General features: G+C 36.9%; 5 protein-coding genes across 5 annotated transcripts; 3 read left to right on the top strand and 2 right to left on the bottom strand.

The window, feature by feature from the left end:
* Positions 1-1334: 1334 nt before the first annotated feature.
* Positions 1335-3648, bottom strand: PHYBLDRAFT_161409 (hypothetical protein; the record flags this gene model as incomplete). Its single annotated transcript, XM_018434396.1, has 9 exons — positions 1335-1413; positions 1507-1632; positions 1701-1805; positions 1869-1973; positions 2035-2124; positions 2186-2242; positions 2295-2376; positions 2433-3101; positions 3234-3648. The coding sequence occupies 9 exons, from the start codon at positions 3646-3648 to the stop codon at positions 1335-1337; spliced, it is 1728 nt and encodes a 575-aa protein (XP_018298809.1).
* Positions 3649-4016: 368 nt separating this feature from the next.
* Positions 4017-5756, top strand: PHYBLDRAFT_11102 (hypothetical protein; the record flags this gene model as incomplete). Its single annotated transcript, XM_018428190.1, has 3 exons — positions 4017-4394; positions 4488-5186; positions 5259-5756. Coding segments are annotated over 3 exons (1575 nt in total), but the record flags the coding sequence as incomplete, so codon positions are not given.
* Positions 5757-6947: 1191 nt separating this feature from the next.
* Positions 6948-7514, top strand: PHYBLDRAFT_61822 (hypothetical protein; the record flags this gene model as incomplete). The annotated part of the gene is made up of 4 exons (XM_018440859.1): positions 6948-7038; positions 7121-7194; positions 7285-7355; positions 7430-7514. The coding sequence occupies 4 exons, from the start codon at positions 6948-6950 to the stop codon at positions 7512-7514; spliced, it is 321 nt and encodes a 106-aa protein (XP_018298811.1).
* Positions 7515-8385: 871 nt separating this feature from the next.
* Positions 8386-9271, top strand: PHYBLDRAFT_161412 (hypothetical protein; the record flags this gene model as incomplete). Its single annotated transcript, XM_018434397.1, has 2 exons — positions 8386-9132; positions 9224-9271. The coding sequence occupies 2 exons, from the start codon at positions 8386-8388 to the stop codon at positions 9269-9271; spliced, it is 795 nt and encodes a 264-aa protein (XP_018298812.1).
* A 1113-nt stretch (positions 9272-10384) lies between these two features.
* On the bottom strand, positions 10385-10735 carry PHYBLDRAFT_103343 (hypothetical protein; the record flags this gene model as incomplete). The annotated part of the gene is made up of 1 exon (XM_018427762.1): positions 10385-10735. A coding segment is annotated over one exon (351 nt), but the record flags the coding sequence as incomplete, so codon positions are not given.
* Positions 10736-20636: the final 9901 nt, after the last annotated feature.

Genomic DNA, 20636 nt, shown 5'->3' on the forward strand with positions numbered 1-20636 from the left:
AAAACCCCTCTTTTTCCTCTAGGCTTCTCCAATTTAGCTAGATATTTAATCCCCGTGAGAAACTGTCAAACGGCAGAAGTGTTTCAAGTATTTAATTCCAAGGAAAACAGATGATATTTGTAGCCAACACATCTAGGGTACACCTTTTTGGCGTTATACAATCGAGTGACAAAAGTTCCTGCTATTTAAATTCCAGCCTGTATATTGCTATAAGTATGAATACCTTTTTTTCTTTTCTCTTTCTCTCAAATTCAATAACGATTTTCACCATTATATCTACACTTCAAAGCAATAACGCTCTATCTTAATAGAGAATCTGTAAGAATTAGAGCTCTATAAGTCTTATATAAGTCTGATTATGTGCTTATAGATAGAAGTGTTTTCTATAAAATCGGGATTTTAAATGGCAGGAACTTTTGTCACTCGATTGTATAGCAAATAAATCAGTGGACTCAAGTTGATATACTTTAACGAACAGACTTGGCGTAAGCATCTTGCTTACTCGACAATAGGACTACGTTATTGAGGGAATTATAAAGATAACGTCTCTGGTCTGACAATTCTCCTACGACTTGATCCCTTCCCAGGGCTGACAATTACCCTTTAACTTTGTTAATCAGTGCTCAGGAGATTTGGCTTGTCTGCTATGCATCAACATTACTATTCCAAAGGATCCTTCTATTCAGGTATTTCTAAAAAGTTCGAAAGTAAATTTCAAAAACTAAAATAATTCTTTAACTAGATAGCACATGAATAATGAAATTAGTTACTTTCACACCAGCTAGTAAGCTTATATTATACGCGCCATATCTTTTAATGAATATCTCTTGAACTGTTCACCGTAAAGGTCTAGAATATCACGTTCAGATAAGGTACAGTATATATTTTGTCTCATTTTTGTTTGCAGAAAAGTAGAAAAAGTTTCACTGTAGAGAGTTTCTAAATAGAAAAACGAACATCTCAGTGATAGCAAAATTCAAAAAAAAAATCAAATAAACAGAACTATTCAAAAAGAACAATAACATAGCCTTAAGGATTTAATCACGATATATGCACGTACGTAATTATTGAAATGGATTTGTACCATCTAGTCTAGCTTTAAAAAATATTGTATTATGTATAAGTAATTATAGTTTTTCTTTGAAATGAAAATACCGAGACAGTTTATAATAAGATACTTGTCTTGACAAAGAAGAAAGAAGAGCGTCTTCATATGCGTACTGAGTGGGTATTAAGCTTGGGTGCGCCGGCTGGAGTTCCGGGGTATTAAAGTAGAAAAATGTCTACTTCTATGTAAATTCGTAGTTGTCATCACCGTACCTTACACAGTTTTTTTAACAGTTTGCAATAATAATGGTTTTATGCGTTTCATCCAAAAGCAAGATGCTATTGTGTATGAGCGATGAAATATATCTAAAATTAATGTTTGGTATTCAAAAACATTTTTTTGCTAGTATATATACATGTGTGTGTGTATGTGTATGAATGTATGTGGCTTTACATTACTCTACACTTTCAGGGTAGAGCTCATTATCTGCTGTAGCAGATATACACACTAAATCATATAGTTCCCTTGGGAGATACTCGTGAGCTACAACTTCTAAGGTTCGTTTTCCTGTTAGTAGTCGTTGCCTACAAAATTATTTACGGATTTTTTTTTAGGATACTACTTTTATAAATGCTTTCGTATAATTTGTTACCTTTTCATCAATAGTTTCATATCTTCGCATGTCAATTTTTTACGTGAGGCATGCTTTGTATAAGCTTTTAGATCGTCTGCCATTTGCTCAAAAAATAGCTCACTCCTACACAATAAAAAGGGTACATTAGAAGCAGGATCTTTTTGGTATCCAGACTTTTATAATTACGCCTCAATGATCTTTTGAACAGCACCCGGTTCAATCTTTTTGTCAGTAAACCTAGAGAAGATTCGCCTTTGCATTAAATTCCCAATTGCCATCACAGGGGGTATTCTATCAAAATTCAGTAAAGCATGGATAAGTATTGTGGATTATTTCACATGTAGCTCCGTACTTTACTCCGTCAAGATTTGCTTGCACACGTTCTTCTATCTTGCGTTCAGTAAAGCGTTGGCTAGGAAGAACTCGATCGTAATGGCGTGGTCTACCAGAGATACCAATTAGATATGCTAGTAAATGTGTGTGATTCAAGATAAATGCTTTACTGTTCGTAATTCTGAAAAATATCCAAATCTTCTGGTGATAATTTATCATGAATTTGCCTAAAATAAATGCTCGTTAATTAAAATAAACACTGTAGTAGAAAACGCATACTCATGAGATTCTTCTCGGCCTGTTATCACATCATCGAATCCAGGGAAATCGATCTCTTCATGAATGTTTGGATCTTGCATTTCTTATAAAATATTTAGATAAATTTATACAAGCACGCTACATTTTTAGATCTCTTACCATCGTATCCATAATCTTCTTGTGATCGTGGCTCAATTATATCCTGACTCTCGGCATCTAAAGAGATGTCAACCAATGAAGGCTGTGGTGGAAGTTGAGAGGTTTCTGACCTCTCCTGGTCTTCTTGAAATGGCGACTGCCAACCATGAGGAAGATCTCCAAGCTCCCCAAGTATACTTTGACCATCAAGAGAAGCATCAGGTGGTCGATCAGACTCTGAAGAACCATAGCTGTAAAATCTGTGGTCTAGTCGGCTGAAGTCTGTGTCAGAATGGTAGCTTATTGATGATAAAGTTTCTTCTGGCTCATCCGGAGCAAGATGACGATTTTTTCTGCGTAAAAGAAAGAGAGGACGAGGAAGACTTTTATCAATAGGCTCTTGCTTCTTTGGTCTACCCGAAATTCTACTCCGTGATGCTGGCTTATAAAAGGATTTATCTAGACTGGATTGTACAAAATCCTGTCTAGAATGTGGTTGTTCAAGACCTTTAGCTTGACTGGATGGAACTGATTCTTGTCTTGGGTGTGTTTGCTTAATGTGTGATTTGTCTACAATATCGGTAGCTTTCTCTTTTCCTTTTTCCGAGCTTTTTGATATAGTATTTATGGTAGTTGGTAATTGTTCACTTTCATCCGAGAAACGTTCTTCGGTTCTTCTTAATTGATACACTATATCATATGTTTTTATTTGCGTATGAATAAAGCCACATTATTATTCACGCACTACATCCAACATAATTGCTCTTTGAGACTAAAAGAAGAAGAGAAAGAAGAAGACGAGAAAAAGAAACTTCTACCTACATCTACTAAATGCACGTAATAGCTCAAATGGAGAGTTAAGATCCTCTTCCCGGTAGCGTAGTTCATTTGTTGAATTTGATCTAATGGGCGATCCAGGATTGCTTGGATTATCTTCAGCAATGTTATGCGCCAAAGTAAATGAATGCGGACTATCTTCTTCCACATGGGCATGATCTGTCTCCATTGTATGACGAGATTTATGATTTCCCGAGACATCCTTAGGATCTCTTTGTCTCTTTACTCCAGTTTTAATCAATAAAGATCCACGCTCTACAGGACTATTCAATGAATCATCGAAGATCTCTCGACTATCTTCATCAGACGATTGACGAAAATCATCAAATTGCTTGTTGTTTTCTTGGTATATATTTTTTTCCTTTTTTTTGGAATTCTCACTGTCTGATGAATTAGACATGTTAAGTTGGTTTTCTTAAAGATATAGGTAATTTTTATCCGATATTTCTTTTCCTTTACTTTTTATATATACACATAATATATAATTTAGTATTCAAACCCTCCAAAAATGGCAGTTTCTATCGATGATGTCAGCACTAATTTTTTGTTTGACCAACTGCGCTCCGTTTTGAGGGAATACGACTGGCCCAGGCGCTCCCATCCAATTAAAAAAAAAATCCTAAAAATCCTAAAAAAAAAAAGATCTCCTCTTACAATCACACACATCTCATCGACGCATACGTAACGAACCCCGACATGGCAAGACATGAAGAACAAGTGGCAAAGAAACCAAGACTCGATCCTGTTCAGGAAATGGAGACGATGAAGCTGACGACGCGTGCTGGTGGTGCGTATATCCCACCCCATCGTCTGCGACAGATGCAACAGAACGTTACCGACCGATCTAGTGAACAATACCAACGCATTACCTGGGAGGCATTAAAGAAATCAATTAATGGTCTTATCAACAAAGTCAACAAGTCCAATGTTAAGATGCTTATACCCGAACTGTTTGGTGAAAACTTGGTTCGTGGCCGTGGTTTGTTTTGCCGTAGTATGATGAAAGCCCAAAGTGCAAGTTTACCTTTTACACCTGTTTACGCGGCCGTAGCCTCGGTGATCAACACAAAACTTCCTGCTGTTGGTGCACTTTTACTGACACGATTGGTTGTACAGTTCAGACGTGCATTTCGTCGTAATGACAAGGTAGCCCTTACAACATGCGTTTCTTTTTGGATAAACTCACTAATATACTTATTTTTTTATCTTTATTTTACTTTATTTTTTGTATATATATAGACTGTGTGCTTGGCAGTTTCGACATTTATTGCACACCTTACAAATCAGCTGATTGCCCACGAGATTCTTGCTCTCCAAATCCTAGCTCTTTTACTAGAACGACCTACAGACGATTCAGTTGAGATTGCAGTTGGATTTATGCGCGAAGTAGGCGCACATCTTGCCAATGTGTCTCCAAAACCCAACAATGCTATCTATGAACGCTTTAGAGCAATTCTGCACGAGGGTCAGATTGATAAGCGTATCCAATATATGATTGAAGTTCTTTTCCAAGTTCGCAAAGACAAATACAAAGATAACCAGCCGATACTCCAGGAATTGGATTTGGTAGAAGAAGAAGATCAAATTACACATTATATTGGACTTGACGACGAAGATCTCGAGGTTGAGGATGACTTAAACGTTTTCAAGTTCGACCCAAATTATGAAGAAAATGAAAAGAAATATAGCGAAATCAAAGCCGAAATTTTAGGAGAAGGTTCGGATGATGAATCTGATAGCGATGACGAGAGTGGAGAAGAAGAAGAGGACGATGAGAGTGACGAAGAGGCAGAACAAAAGAAAATGGAGATACAGGACGAGACAAATGCCGAGATTATCGCACTACGAAGAAGAATTTACTTGACTGTCATGTCCAGTGTTGACTTTGAGGAGTGCTGTCACAAACTTATGAAGCTTGATATTCGTGAAGGACAAGAGGTATGGTATTCGAAAACGGTATTGTAATATTTGTAAACAGAATTTCTTACATGTATACCCAATGTCTTTTAGATCGAATTGTGTAATATGATTATTGAGTGTTGCTCCCAAGAACGTACTTTCCTCAAGTTTTATGGTCTTATTGCCGAAAGATTCTGTAAAATGAACCGAGTATGGTGTGAGAACTTTACCTCAGCTTTCACAGAAGTTTATGAGACCGTCCATCGTTATGAAACCAACAGACTTCGAAATATTGCTAAGCTTTTTGCCCATTTGTTCTACACTGATTCTCTTGCTTGGACATGTTTCTCTATTATTCGCCTTACAGAGGATGAAACGACATCTGCATCGCGTATTTTCACAAAGATCCTTTTTCAGGAAATCAGCGAGTTCCTTGGTCTTAAGAAGCTGAAAGAGCGTATCGACGACCCCTACATGGCCGATTACTTCCAAGGAATGTTCCCCAAAGACAATCCAAAGAACACCCGTTTTGCTATCAATTACTGGACCAGTATTGGTCTTGGTGCCCTTACCCAGGAATTGCGTGAATGGTTGCGCACCGCTCCTCAAACAATCATGAAGAGAAGTCGCCCAGAAGAAAGCAGCGGTAGTGATACTGATAGTGATAGCAGCAGTGGAAGCAGTAGTGGAAGCAGCAGCGGAAGCAGCAGCGGAAGCAGCAGCGACAGTGACAGTGGAAGCGACAGTGACAGCGGCAGCGACAGCAGTAGCAGCAGTCGAAGCAGAAGCAGAAGCAGAAGCAGAAGCAGAAGCAGAAGACCTGCACGCAGAGACAGCAGAGAAAGAGGCGACAGAGAAAGAGGCGACAGAGAAAGAGGCGACAGAGAAAGAGGCGGCAGAGAAAGAGGCGGCAGAGAAAGAGGCAGCAGAGAAAGAGGCGGCAGAGAAAGAAGCGGCAGAGAAAGAGGCAGCAGAGAAAGAGACAGCAGAAGAAGAGACAGCAGAGACAGAGGCGATAAAAGAAGAAGTAATAGAGAAAAAATCAGAAGCAGAAGCAGTGGTAGCGAGAGTGACAGTGACAACGATAAATAAACACAAAGGTTGAAAAAAAGAATACACATTTTGTCATCTGTCGCTCAGAGTATGCACGTAATTCAGTATTCACACGCAATGAACCCTATTTCAACTTTCGGATACCAATTATTCAATAGTCATCTATGAAGGAGAAATCCCAGCTTGCAATGTATTTTTTTAGACTGATGAATTAACTTTACATATACAAGTATATATATATATATACTCTTAATGGGAAAATAGCTCTTTTTTTGTATATACATTTATTAATTTTTCCATTAACTCTTCATAGTAGATTGTAAATATAGCATATTTAGTATTTGAACAATTTATGTGGCTCCCCCAAAAACGAAATAAGGTGAAATTCGGAGAACCTTATTATGCTTTGATTAAAAGACACGTCTTGGATTATCTCTAATATTGCAAGTTTATTTTTGTGCGGTAAAATTGAGTAGAATAAATGTAAACTTTGTACGTATTAAAACGCTTATTTTTCCAGTTTATATAGTCTTTCGACTTGCTCGTATTTTTGACAGCCAAAATACGGGTATTTATTTTGAAGGAATTATAAAACGAATAAATTAATGAATGAAGGATTGAAGGAATAAACGTTATGCAATCTCCTTTTCATTCACTCTTCTTTGTGTGACGGTCACAAGAGTGGCTTGGCGACTATCATTTAGAAGACCTCGACGCAAATGCAGGGATAGTCAAGGTTAAGGCACCATGTTTTCCATTGTCAGAACCCCCTTCATTAGAAACGTACGCTCATTGCACACTGCTACTGGTCGTGCTGCTACTGTCCCCCAACCCAGAGGTAGCAACATATTATTTTCTTAAAAATTAGAGCCGTTTATTAAAAATTTAAAAAAAATTAAAATATTTTCTTGAAAATTTAGGCAATGTCTCTGATGTCGAGGGGTTCCTAAAGGCCATTGGTCGCGGTTGTGAAGAAAATGCTGGAAAATTTGAGGTATAATATTTAAAAAAAAATGAGGGTATATTGTGTGGCTATTTGTGTTTAATTTCATATGATTGTCTGTGTGTGTTTGTGAACGTATAGTCCTGGGAAAAGCTCTTCACTGCCGATAGCCGTACCATGAAGAACGATGGTATCAGTGTCAAGCAGAGAAAGTAAGTTAGATATTTGTATAAGAATGAGGAAATAAATCTATATACATATTTTATTTAACATATTTCTTTCATAGGTACATTTTGGGATGGTTGGAGCAATACAGACAGGGAAAGGATATTTACGCCATTTCTGTCCCTAGCCCCAAGAAGAAGAAGTGAAGAAATAAAAATAAAAAATTTAATAACGCACTTTCTTTCCCTTGTTTTCTTCTTCTTTTCTTCATTTTTCTTTAATACCGTATCAGTATGGTTACTTTGAAACGGAGGTGTCAAAAAATGGATCAATAGTTAATTGGCATGAATGATATCCTTTCTTTCTGGCAATACTTCTGTCATAAATGTATGTTTTTTTAGTAAATTAATAGATAATGTAGACACATGAAGGTTAGCAGACCTTGCTTTATTCTAACTACAGGCTCTTTAATTGAAATATATAAGAATGCAGCAGATTGATTTCAATATCTTGGTACTTGACCACGAGTAGATACAGTATTCATGATATCGTAATATGTATTTAAACCTTTTGGTATGCAATGGAATATAGATGGCTATAATCTTACTATTATAACCCTTTCCCAACACCAACAAAGTACTTGATGTTTGACTTTAATAAACTAGGTATTTGCAAAATCCAAAATACTTGTAAGTTTAAACATCAAAAAAAAAAAAAGAAAAAAAAGAAAAAAAAGAAAAAAAAAATCGTTAAATAGTGAAGCATATTTAACCACCAACACTGAAGAAATATGTGGTAGACATAATTTAATCTTCTAGGCAAATGTACAAGCCGTAACCAACTACAAGATATTGAGATCATTCAAACTATCCTTTCATAGTATTAAATACGACAGTCCCTACAAACAGTCCTCCTAAGAGTAACTTTTTAACAAAGAAGCAAAGTAATAATGCTGAATGTATATATAAATCTCAATTCAGTTGTTGCTTGTTTGCTTGTTTGTTTTTAAGAAATACTGGTTGTGCTTTTGTTGGACCTTTATTATCTTTTATTCTTATATTCTATTATAGACGCAAAATGTATCACTCTGGTATCCTACTACCTTTCATTTCACTACTTGCATTTATTTACACCTCCTACGTGCTGTGTCCTGGTGATGCAGTATCCTCAGATTACAGATTCTCCTCGTTTCGCTCAATATTTTTCAAGGGAACCCACGGTAGCCGACCTATCTCATACAGACACTTTACCATTACAAAAGATCGGCTAGAGCTGGGTACTTCTACTGGAACAAATGCCGCCATCTACTTTACCCGTTCACAAGAATACCCCACGATGCTCATCGATACACAGAAACCAGCCATATCTAACCCGGACAGCTTTGGAAACAGTATGCCGAAACACAAAGGCGAATATTTGGCTGACAACATAGATCGTGTATCCTTACCAGTTGCCACATCTGAACCCTGGTCCAGTTCCATCAGAACTTTTATAGAAGATAAAGAGTATTTTTACGAAAGTACAAAAGATTCATATAAAGAATACATTTTCAACTATGCAGATCACATATATGAAAGCGAAGATGACGACGACGACGAAAAGTTCATCTACCCAGCCGACCTTGCAAATAGAGCCAACCATATTAGCTGGAAAATTCCATTGACAAGCCTTCGGTTTACTATTTCGATAACATCTCCTCGACTAATGCCTATAACTAAAGACAATATAACAAGATATATACCTGTTTCCGAAGAAACTCTTAACGAAAGGCTTCATTTGACGCTGTCTATAATCATCATGGCAATAACTTTTTTTAATTATATTGTAATTATTTTGTTTAGATCTATCGCTAAAGCTTTAATTTGATGTTTACTATACCTACAACCGCTATATATAAATATAAATATTTGAACAGGCTATTGCAGATAGTTTTTATCAATATTATGTCATATTACATTTCTAGAATATTATATCGTATATTTTCTTTTATAGACATCAAAAGACAGTTTTACTCCAGCTATTTTTCTTCCTTCATTTCAAAGGTTATTAAGGTTTTTTGGAAAAGAAATAAAGTAAAATCCTAGAATGGCTTCTTTAAATATGTAGAGAAAATGGTATTTAGTAAATTCAACAATCAGGTATTTAGTCTTGCCATCTTTGACAACTATTTATTTATTCTTATATTTTAAATAAATAAATAAGTAAAAGACCCCTTCCGGACTGTTTCAATTTAATAGCAGAGAAAAAATAAAGAAGTCTGATGGTGTATTATTTCATTTCTAATTGCAGACAATGTGAATAGATACCTTGACATGGTATCTATTTTGTAATAATTAGCTGTAGTATTGATTTTTTTTCTGTATGTGCCCGGGGTTCTCGGCTATAAGAACATTTTTATGAGATGAATCGATTTACAATACTATAAATCTTAGTTAACCATTAGTATCTATAATTATAAAGTATACGGCTTTTACTTGTCAGACCAGTAAAACTATTGACCTAGAAACTAAATAACACCATTGCTTTCTTTTAACTTCGATATATACACGTATATATAAAGCAGAACATATTACTTATATTTTTATTTAAAAGAATAATAATAAAAATCTTGTGTGTTATCAGCTTGATCGAGTTATCAAAAGAAGTATTTTACTTTTATTGGTTATATTTATTTTATGGCGTGCAATTAATTGTGAATGATATGATTTTGTGTGGTCATGAGTAAATAAGGCTTTATTAAACACTTTGAACAGAAAATATATTAGAAATAATTTTAATTAAAAGAAAGAAAGTAAAAAATAGCAATGCAATAGTGTGAAAAAAATAAAGGAAAAATATAGACAAGAATGTAAGAAAATACATAAAATTCACAAGAACAGATTAGGGCCTCTAGGCCAGAGAAATTTACCAAATCTCGGCCTGTTTTTGGTTTTTTGTTTTGTTTTGTTAAAGAGATAAATAGTTAAATAGTTAGATAATTAGACAAATACATAGATACATAGATACATAAATATATAGGTACGTAGGTACGTAGGTAAAGGTATTAAATTGAGTCCGAGTAGATAATTGCCGCACTGCTGTAACTTGGTGTGTACTTTTTGATGATTTTTCGCAAGGCTTCTTCTAGATCAGACCACAAAAACACCTTTAGATCCTTTTCGATATTACGAGGCCGTGGTTCGGGGAAATTCATTATCAAGCGGAAAAAGGCAGCATATTCAGGACGGCCTTTTCCTACCGTGATTGGCCGCAGTCCTTCGAGGTTGCGTCGGATCCGATTCTTTTCTTCTACAGTAAACTCGACGCCCACCAGACCTTCCATCAGATGGATACAGTCCACAGATGTGATGATAAAGTCATTGATTTCTGCAGAATATATACAAGAAACAACCAAGTTACGTAGTCTAACATCAGTTAGTCTTGAAGGTGAGATATCCAGTTGACCTGCAAGAAGATTGTTGGTAATATCAGTAGTCATAGCTTTTATTCTTGTTGTTGTTGTTGTAGTAGTAGTAGTAGTAGATGTACTGGCTTTAGGTAGTGTGTTATTACCCATAGCAGTAGCCACAGCGGCAGCAGAAGCATTGCTAGCTTGAATATCCTTATAATCTTGTACAGACACAGGTTCAAAGAAACACTGGGCATGGCCAACAGTTCCATCTGGATTGGTCTCAATATTCAGAGCTCTCCAGAACCTCACAATCCGGCGCGAATTCTGTATCTCCTCGACAGTCCAATCTCGAGTCATGTCCATAAAGTCCGGTGTAAAGTCTAGGTCGGCCTTACATAATACGTTTATGAACGGATAGTACATCGATATCTTGTCTTGCTGTTGTCTATTCACTCGGTCATTGGTAGCTATGGTTGGACTGTTTTTGAATTGGCGCTGGTTTTGCTGAAGAGACTGGACTTGGTGGGAATCATGGAGGCGGCGGTGATGAGGCTCACGCACAAAGGATAAAGATTCACCTTGAGGGAGCTCTGTTTGACTGCATTGACTAGAGACGCGTTGTGATGATGTCTGGCTGTCAAATGCTGTGGGGGCTATTGATGAATTCATAGAAGCTCTCGGGTATTGAATTAAACGCGGATTCTGCGCAAAGGGGTTTTGCAGAGCATATATCCCAGAAGTGCACAAACTGTTGTGTTGGTGGGTCGGATATTCCGGTATTTCCATCAGCTTTTTTATACTTTGATCTTCGAAAAGAAGATTGGTGTGGATACTTTCATTGGAACAGCTTTGAAAATAGCTTCGAGGAAACAGACTGTTAGAGAACGAGAGATCTGGTGATTGGGTACAAGAGAAATAAGGATTTCGAGCACTATGCGCAACATAATTGCTCCCAGTTTGCTGAGATTGAAAATCAAGGTCCTGCTGGCTTGCATTATTGTGTGGAAGAGGCTGTTGATGCATTGTTTGTAGCATAGGGCGCTTCAGATATTGGCAAATTTGGCTGTTACGAGATATCTTTGGTTTGGGTTGTGGCCGATTTTGCTGTTTACTCATTTGGGTTTGCTGAGTAGCAAGGATATGAGTAGAACGACCTTTGTGCGTTACAGCTGGTTGTTGGTGTAGTAATGAATGGTGCACATCATGCGTTTTATGCTGTTGATTTTGTTGATGCTGGTGGTGGTGGTGGTGCATTTGTGTTTGGTTCTTTTGCTGCGCATCGAAATCTTGATTTGTCGGTAATGTTACCATACTCAACTCTTTCTTTATTACTCGACTATCTGAATTTACCAGACTACTATTGTTATTTGCGTTATCAGTATCATTATTGATGGATTTGTTAACAAAGGGTTTGGTCAACATGGCGCAGAGCTTGTGTGCATCTACGGAAGAAGCTATTCGCTCCAGAGATGGGTATGAGCAATGTGACATCCGATTCATGTTTGTTTCGTCGTTTGAGCTGTTTGAGATCTGATCGATTCTTGTTTGAGCACACGTCGATGAGGAAAATGAATCTGATGTTTGAGTGGACTGCAGCTGCCTGAATTGTTTGAGTCTATCAGCAGACGTTTTCTGTGAGTGTGTATTCTCGTGGTCATTGTATGTATTAGTATTAGTATTAGTATTGGTATCAGTGTTGGTGTGAGTATCAGTATCGGTGTAGGTAGAGGTGTAGGTATTGAGATGAATATTTGAGGTCAAACTGTATATATTCTTGGGACTGTTGCTGTCCACATCAGCCGACTTCAGCAAATTAAAAACATTGCTGTAGCTGTAGTTAGTTTCCGAGAAGGGAGAATGGCAAGTGTCTTTTGGTTGTGGAGTTGAGAACGAGTTAGATATAGCTGTCGAAATATTATATTCTGAGGATATTGACGGGTTTTTAGGACTCTGGTCTAGGAATGTGCCGGGATCATTAGGAGTAGATGAAGAAGACGAAGAGTAAGAGAATGTTGACGACGGCTGAGAATACAGTGTAAGATCACTTTCTTTAAAGGCTATCTGAGAATATGGGGTATCAGTCAAAGATGATGTTAGTAAGTTGTGCTGAGATGCTATTTGGGTCGAGTGTAGTTCTGCAGGCTTTTCGTTGGCTACAATAGCAGGAGCAAGAAGCAAGATAATTTCCAGATCATTCAAATCGAATGCACGAATCATTGCTAACGGGGGAAAAAATATGCATTTTATCGTTTTTGGTTAATACCTCTTTTCGAATACCTTTTTTTTTTGTTTTTGTTTTTAGGGAATACCCCTAATAATTCTAATTTCTGTTCTTTCATATATATCTTTTGTGCATTACCATCTTGAGTAGACGAATCATAACGTTTATGGCAAGGGCTTTTTGGCTCATCAGTGGTTTCAAATGATCGTTTGCGAATGAATTCTAGTGTGATCACAAGAATTGTTCAGGTTTTATTGGATTTGTATGTGTATGTCTTTTTTTTGGGGGGTGGTTTGTCGTATATCTCTTTATTGTACTACTTTAATAAACCATATTTTGCTCTCTATGTATATCTTTGTATCTTTGTGGTCTTGAGTTTGGTAATACGGAAATTTATTTTACTTTCAAACGTTTGTTGTATTAAACAAAAAGCAAGTCCCAAATACCTTTTGTTTTTCTCAAGAGTACAAAGTCTCCTACCGGCCAATGGTTTGTTTCTAGTGTCATCATTTCGTCTGCAAAGGTGCATATTATGATGGGTACTTTATTCTGCTCGAAATTTTGAGATTCTGGAATATATGGGATGCGTGCAATCAAGGTTGTCCACAGCATTTGTGTAGAGTCTTGTCTTGGATCAGCAGGTGGAATGATGTGTTGTTGCTGTATAGTGTCAAGAAATATATTTCCAAAAAGCACTTTCATGGGTGGATTATCAACTGGTGTTGCGGTAGAGTGTATCATTGAAGGTAGCGGCTGTTCCAGAATAATCGAGAGTGTTTCTCCTTCGGCTCCCTTTGAAGGACTCCATTGGATTATACGAGGATTATCGGCGAATGTTGAGCAGCGAGGTTGGTATATATTTGATGTGCTATACAGATTTGTGAATGCAAAGGTTTGCTTTTTGTCCAGGTTTAGGGTTTCATAGTCCATATCTAATAGATAGATATAAATATATGAGCTAGTAAAAACGGTAAAGTGCCTGTAGAGATAAATGACCGAGAACTTACACATAGATGTGTCTTTGTGAGTTGAGCGAGAGGTTTGGATTCCGACAGCTGGAGGGGTAATCAGCTTGATTTTAGTTACAGTCATGGCTATTGGGGTTTCTTGTTAATAAGTTTTGTGGATAAATAAATATCTATCTATATCACTAGTTCAACTGAAATGAATTATGTATTGTATCTTTACCTTTTTATGGCTTTTGTGGTTTTTGAAAAGATGTTACAGAATGGTAATTAAAAGATCAAGGAAAGGAAGAAAATCAAAAATTACTGCTATTATTGATAGTAATGATTGCTCTTGTTTCTATTGTTGTTTTCTTATGGTCTGGAGTGGAGAAATAAAGAGAGACCTTAATTGTGAATAATTCGAGAAACAAGAGAAAGACAAGAGTAAAATAATTGAACAAACAAAATCTATATTCTGTTTGCTATTCTTTCGATTTTTATATATAAAAGTCAATAAACAAAAAAAAAGACTTTTTTTTTGTAAATGACAATAAAAATAAAAGGATCTTCCAAGTGGTAAATTACAGGTGGTCGGATTGAAAAAGATCAAATTCAAAGAAATGCTCCCTCAAAGGGTTCATTGGTCTCTGGATTTTCTATATAAAAAACGAAAGAAAGAAAGGAAGAAAGAAAAGGGGGGGAGTGAGGAAAGTGCCTTTTTTTTTGTTAGCTAAAACATACTTGATAGAATTGACTTTTTCAAAGCATCTATTTGAAATATAATATATAAAAAGCGGTTTATCAGTGGATATTTCGGTATATATATATATATATATTGTTCGCTTTCCTTTCTTTAATTATGTTATTTGTAAAGCCCTTTATAAATATATATATATATTTCTCGATCTTTATGTTATATGCTATATATTTGGAATTTAGATCCGTACCATTTATTTTATTTATTATTTTCTTTTTTGCTCTACAAACGAAATGGTACATTAATCTATAATATTACAGATGAATGGACAAAAGTGGAGTATTAATAACCTCCTCTTTTGTTAGCGAGGGCTTATAAATGCTTTTAGAACAAAAAGGATAAAGTACATATTTTTGTAAACCAAATTCATAATATATATGTATGTGTGTATACACATTCTGATAGTTTAATACAATGTAAAGGCCTTTAAGCTTTTTTTTTTAAAAAAAAAAGAAAGCTGTATAGTAATAAATTGTTTCGATACTAGACACAACAGGCTATTGGTGTTTAGGCTTTTTCTCTCTCTTGGTTATATATATATATATATTGGGGGGTGTATAAAAGTGAGACCTATATATATATATATAATTGAACTTGTGTGTATCAAAAGCCTGGCCTACATTCCTCAACAGATCCTGACGTAGTAAAAGGGGGTGGTTGATTTATGTGTCTGTTTGTGTGCAGAGAAAGAGAAATAGAAAAAGTGTGATTTGGGGGAGTAAATGGACTGATGGTGTTCGGGAAATTTGTCTTGAATAATGTCAAATCAAACTTTTCTCAAACAAGCCTCTATTAGTGTCCTTATTATCAACTGTCTATTCTTTGTATGCTGATATTCTTGCAAGTGGTTGGCTGTTAATTATTGGCAAGACTTTACAGAGACCAAGTAGCCTATACAAGTATGTGTATATATGTGTATATTAAAAGAAGGTTCCATGTCACATAATTACATGATTTAATACAATTATTACAACTATTACAGTTATGTGATTAATGATTAATTATGTACATGTACATGTATATATAACACATACACACATGAATTCGTATACATGTGTATTTATCTATCTATCTATCTATCTATCTATCTATCTATCTATCTATGTATCAACATACATATACACACATACGCACGTACACATATAATGTCTTTTAGGTTATATCTCAACTTCCAAGCTCAGTAAAAACCTTAAAAAATGTAAGTGTAAATTCTGATCACCGCTATATAAATATATACACATAATTAGTGCGTATGGGTATACGTGTGTAAGTGTGTACATGTGTAAGTGTGTAAGTGTGTAAGTGTGTGTATAGACCTTCATTTTTTGGTGTTTTTCTCTTTTCTCTGTGTAGCTCGTGCTTTTTGTCCTCCCATTAAACTCTATTATATGTACGTAAAATATATCATAAAAAATATAAAATAACAAGAAAATACCGATGAGGTAGTACACTCAAAACTTTTTCTTTTTCCTTCTTCTTGTAACAATATTTTTTTTGAAGAGAATCTTCCTTTTCCTTTCTTAAAAAGCCAAAACCAAGTTACGATTGACTCACAGACCGTAAAAAAAAATATATAAAAAAATATATAATAATAATAATAATAATAATAATAATAAATAAATAAACTAATAAATAAATAAATAAATAAAAAAGAAAAATGAAGACATGGTATTTTTGTTAGAGAGTTCTAATATGAAGGGGGGATATAAAAGATAGAAATATAAAAGAGCATGAACTGTACTGTGTGTTTGTGCGTGTAATTGAAAGTTTGAATGTGTGTGCGGGCATGTAGTTGAGTACGTGCGAGTGCCATTGCAAGTTTGTGTTTGTGTGTGTGTATATATATATAAGTAAGTATGAGAGTGAGTGTGAGAGTATGAGTGGGAGATTAAAAGTGGGAGTGCGGGTGTATGTGTTTGTTTGTATGTAAGTAAGTAAGTAAGTAAGTATATAGATATATATATATATATGTGTGTGTGTGTGTGTGCGTGTGCTTGTGCGTGTGCTTGTGTGTAGGTGTAGGTGTAGATTTAGGTGGGCGGGTTGCTTGCGTATTATAAAAAAGGTAAAATCAAAGGGGATCATGTGATGCATACAGGGAAGGTTGAATCGTAGGTTGCGTGAAGGTCTGGAGGCGTGGGACAAGTAGCGTTAGGGCGAGGGAGGGAGTCCTGTCGATAATGTGTTGCGGCTGCCATCCAAGCTTCGTTAGATCCTTCTGTGGGTGGTCGGTCAGAAAGGGGCTGGCAGCTTCGATCGGTGGCTTGTAACGCGCGATTAATAGGGACAGGAGGAAATAAAAAGTCGTATTGAAGCGAGGTTTGAGGAGACAGGGGCTGGGTGGTGGTCGGATAAGAAGGAGTGAAGAGATCGGGACGAGTGGGAGTATTTGGGGTAGAGTCAAACACACTATTACGCGGAGGAGAGGGGTTATTGGGAACAAAGGACGGGTCGGCCAAATCTCCACTATCATTTCCACCTCCACCTCCACTTGCATTTGCATTTGCATTTGTACTTGTACTGCTTCCTCCACTTCCATCATAAAAGTCCTTCTTCAGCCGACCATCAAACTCCTCTTTGGAACGTTGCATAAGGCCACCATTGCTACCGCTGACACCACCATCATAAGGTGCAGCAAGTGTTGGTGCCACCTGGGCATAAGTCTGACCTCCAAACTGAAATACGGACTGAGGAGCATCAAGCTCGATTCGCTGATTATACATAGACTCCAATTCTTGGATACGATGGCGTTGCTCTTCTAGCTGAATATTAGCTTTTCGCATATGATCGTTGTAAAAGTGCTGCATCTTGGCACATTCTTGCTTCATTTGTATCAATTGCATATATAGCTCATTCTCACGCAGTGTAGTTTGCTGAGGATTTATTGGGTGTGTGTTTGACTGGTGTAGTGCCTGTCTTGACTGTTGATGATTATGAAGCATAGCTTGGTGATGATGTTGAGCTTGAGCCTGGGCGTGAGCCTGAGCCTGAGCCTGAGCCTGAGCCTGAGCCTGAGCATGAGCATGAGCCTGAGCCTGAGCCTGAGCCTGAGCCTGAGCCTGAGCCTGAGCCTGAGCCTGAGCCTGAGCCTGAGCCTGAGCCTGAGCCTGAGCCTGAGCCTGAGCCTGAGCCTGAGCCTGAGCTTGTGCTTGTGCTTGCGCCTGAGCTTGTACCTGAGCTTGTACCTGAGCATGTACCTGTGCCTGAGCATGTGCTTGTTGTTGTGCTAGTTGTTGAGCTAGCTGCTGGGCATGTTGTTGTGCTTGCAATTGTGCTTGCGCTTGTTGTTGTTGTTGAAGTGTGGCCAAATCTGGCTGACTGCAGTTCCCCTCATGCCTCAGACCAGATATACTCAGCTGGTCATCGGCCTTATTGTGACCGGACATGTTTGAATAAGACATTATGCCGCCTGTCATCAGCCTACCGCTAGCACTAGCGTTACCACTACTGTTGTGGCTGCCGAGGCTGCAGTTACTGTTGTCGCTGTTGTACTGCTGCTGTGTGTTGCATATCTGAGTAGGCGACAAAGGCAATTCTTGAGAATCCGATTCGTATATCATATCCAACTGAGACTGGGTCGCTGCGTACTCTTGTTTGACTTGACGTGCGGAAACAGAAGAAGAAGACACCGAGGACGATTGACAACCATCGTCGTTACTCTGACTGGCGATCTCATCATTGTCGGACTCTTCTTCTCCTCCAGACCCGACATTGACAATCGTCTCTGGGTCTTCAGGCTTGACTCTCTTTCGACGAGAATATCGTGTTGGTTTGCGTCTGATGAGGTGGAATAGATCGCTTCTCCCGGGCCGAAAGTAAGGGTGGTGCCACCGACATTTTTCTTTGACTTTTGTATCCTTTGACTTGCGTGCGTCTGTGTCGCGTTGAAATCCGTAGATCTATATATATATATATATATATATTTATTTATATAATATAAGAATAGCAGCACAAAAGTGTCAATAGCCATCGTAATAAAAATAATAGTAATAATGTCAATAAAACTTGAACCTCCCCCCAAAAAAAATTAAAATATATATATGTCTATTTTGCTTTCTTACATTCAATTGACGGACAAACGATGCAAACTTACAGTGCTTGAAAAGGCGCGGAAGAACAATTTGCGTGAATTCTAGATGGGACTGGTGAGACATGGTAAATATTGCAAAAATAGAAGACGATGACTTACTGGGTATGCAATCAATAATAAACATATCTTTGCCATCATGAGTGCACCAACGTACGTATTTATGCTCGTTTTCCGGCTCTTGAAGGCTCCTGCAAACAATACAAAGGAATTAATAAGCAATGCTTTAATTGAACATGAGTTGTTGATTAATTGCCCTTTTTTTAAAAAAAATAAAATAAAGAATGGTTGTTGTTGTTGTTTTTGTTTTTTTTTTGGTTATAAAAATTTATCATTATTTTTTATTATTATTTTCATTTATTCTATGTGTATTAAGTATATAGATATATATATAAAATAAAAATGCTGGTTTTTTGGCGACTTACTGATAGAGTTTTGATACAAAGCCAGCAACACCCCGCTCAGAATGATTGATGTCCATGGTGTCGAGATCTTGCGCGGTAAATGAATGACTCATGGGGTGGCCTGGCATGTCCCAGTGATCTTGTGACAATGGACGTCTCATTACAAGAGACATCGACCTTGACATATTAGGGTCTATGGTTGAATAGTCTTCTTGAGGGGCGTCAGCCATTGGGAAGGGATTGGAAAGGGAAGAGGTTGTGGTAGGAGAAGTATGCATTGAATTGTCAGGGTCTTCGGGGTGCGGAGGTGGCATACCGACGGCTGAGAAGGCGTGCATCGAAAAATGCGATTGAGGATGGTGTGATCGATAGTTGAGGGGATGGTCCATGATAAATAATAATAATAATAATAATAATAATAATAATAAATAATAATAATAATAATAATAATAATATTCTTCCTTTTTTTTTGGGTTTGTTTTTGTAGGAGTGTGTGTGTTTGTGTGTGGATTTATAAAGATGGTATATACACACAAAATATTTTTCTATATATAAAATATATGTGTGTATGCATATATCTTTTATATATATATATATATATCTATAGGTAAATAGGTATATATTCCAAATGCGTTAATGGCAAATAGATATTTTTGTGTGCGTACTTTTTTTTTATGTGTGTAAAAGAAAAAATAATAATAATATAAAATATAAAAAAAAAGTCGATCTGAAGAAGAAAGAAAGAAGGGAGAGGGTGGTCGAGAAAAAGGGTTTATTTTATGTTCGAACTTAACAAAAAAAAAGAAAAAAAAAATAACGGTGTGATTTGCGTCACCTCAGGAGAAGTCAACGAGCGTAAATCTGAGAAAAAGCAAAATAAAAAAAAAGAGGGGGGAGGAGAGGGAAGAGTGGAGGAGAAGAGGACAAAGAAGAGGAGAGAGAGAGAGAGAGAGAGAGAGAGAGAGAGAGAGAGAGAGAGAGAGAGAGTTGGGGGGAGAGGGAGGTTAAAGGCGATTGACTTGGCTTGACTTGACTTTTCTTTTCTTGACCTGCCTTACTTTGCTTCACCTCACCTTGCCTTGCCTTGCCTTGCCTTGAATTACCTAAGATTTGCCTGAATTTGCTTGAATATATTCGACTAAGGTTTTATTTATTTATATTATTTCGGTAGCTGTCTTACTCTCAACACATCTCCCGTATTCACCCCCCTTGCAGTGGATGTTATGCAAACGCAAAAAAAAACAAAAAAAATCGAGGTGTGGCCGATACTCAAGGTCCCTTCTGTATGATCTCCAGTTTTCATCGGAGCCCCGTGCGCGGCCTATTTAAGTCTTGTTAAAACTGAGGCGTAACACAACTCGATGAGCACAGGCTGGTAAAAATAAAACATAAAAAAAAAATACAAAATACAAAATGCGATGAACTACTTCTTGTAGTGCTGCCACGAGGAGATCTGTGTTTTTGTACCCTGTGTTTTACAGCTTGTGATTGACCAATATATATATATATACGTCTATCTAT

Source organism: Phycomyces blakesleeanus, assembly GCF_001638985.1.
Source record: "Phycomyces blakesleeanus NRRL 1555(-) unplaced genomic scaffold PHYBLscaffold_1, whole genome shotgun sequence".
Lineage (NCBI taxonomy): Eukaryota > Fungi > Mucoromycota > Mucoromycetes > Mucorales > Phycomycetaceae > Phycomyces > Phycomyces blakesleeanus.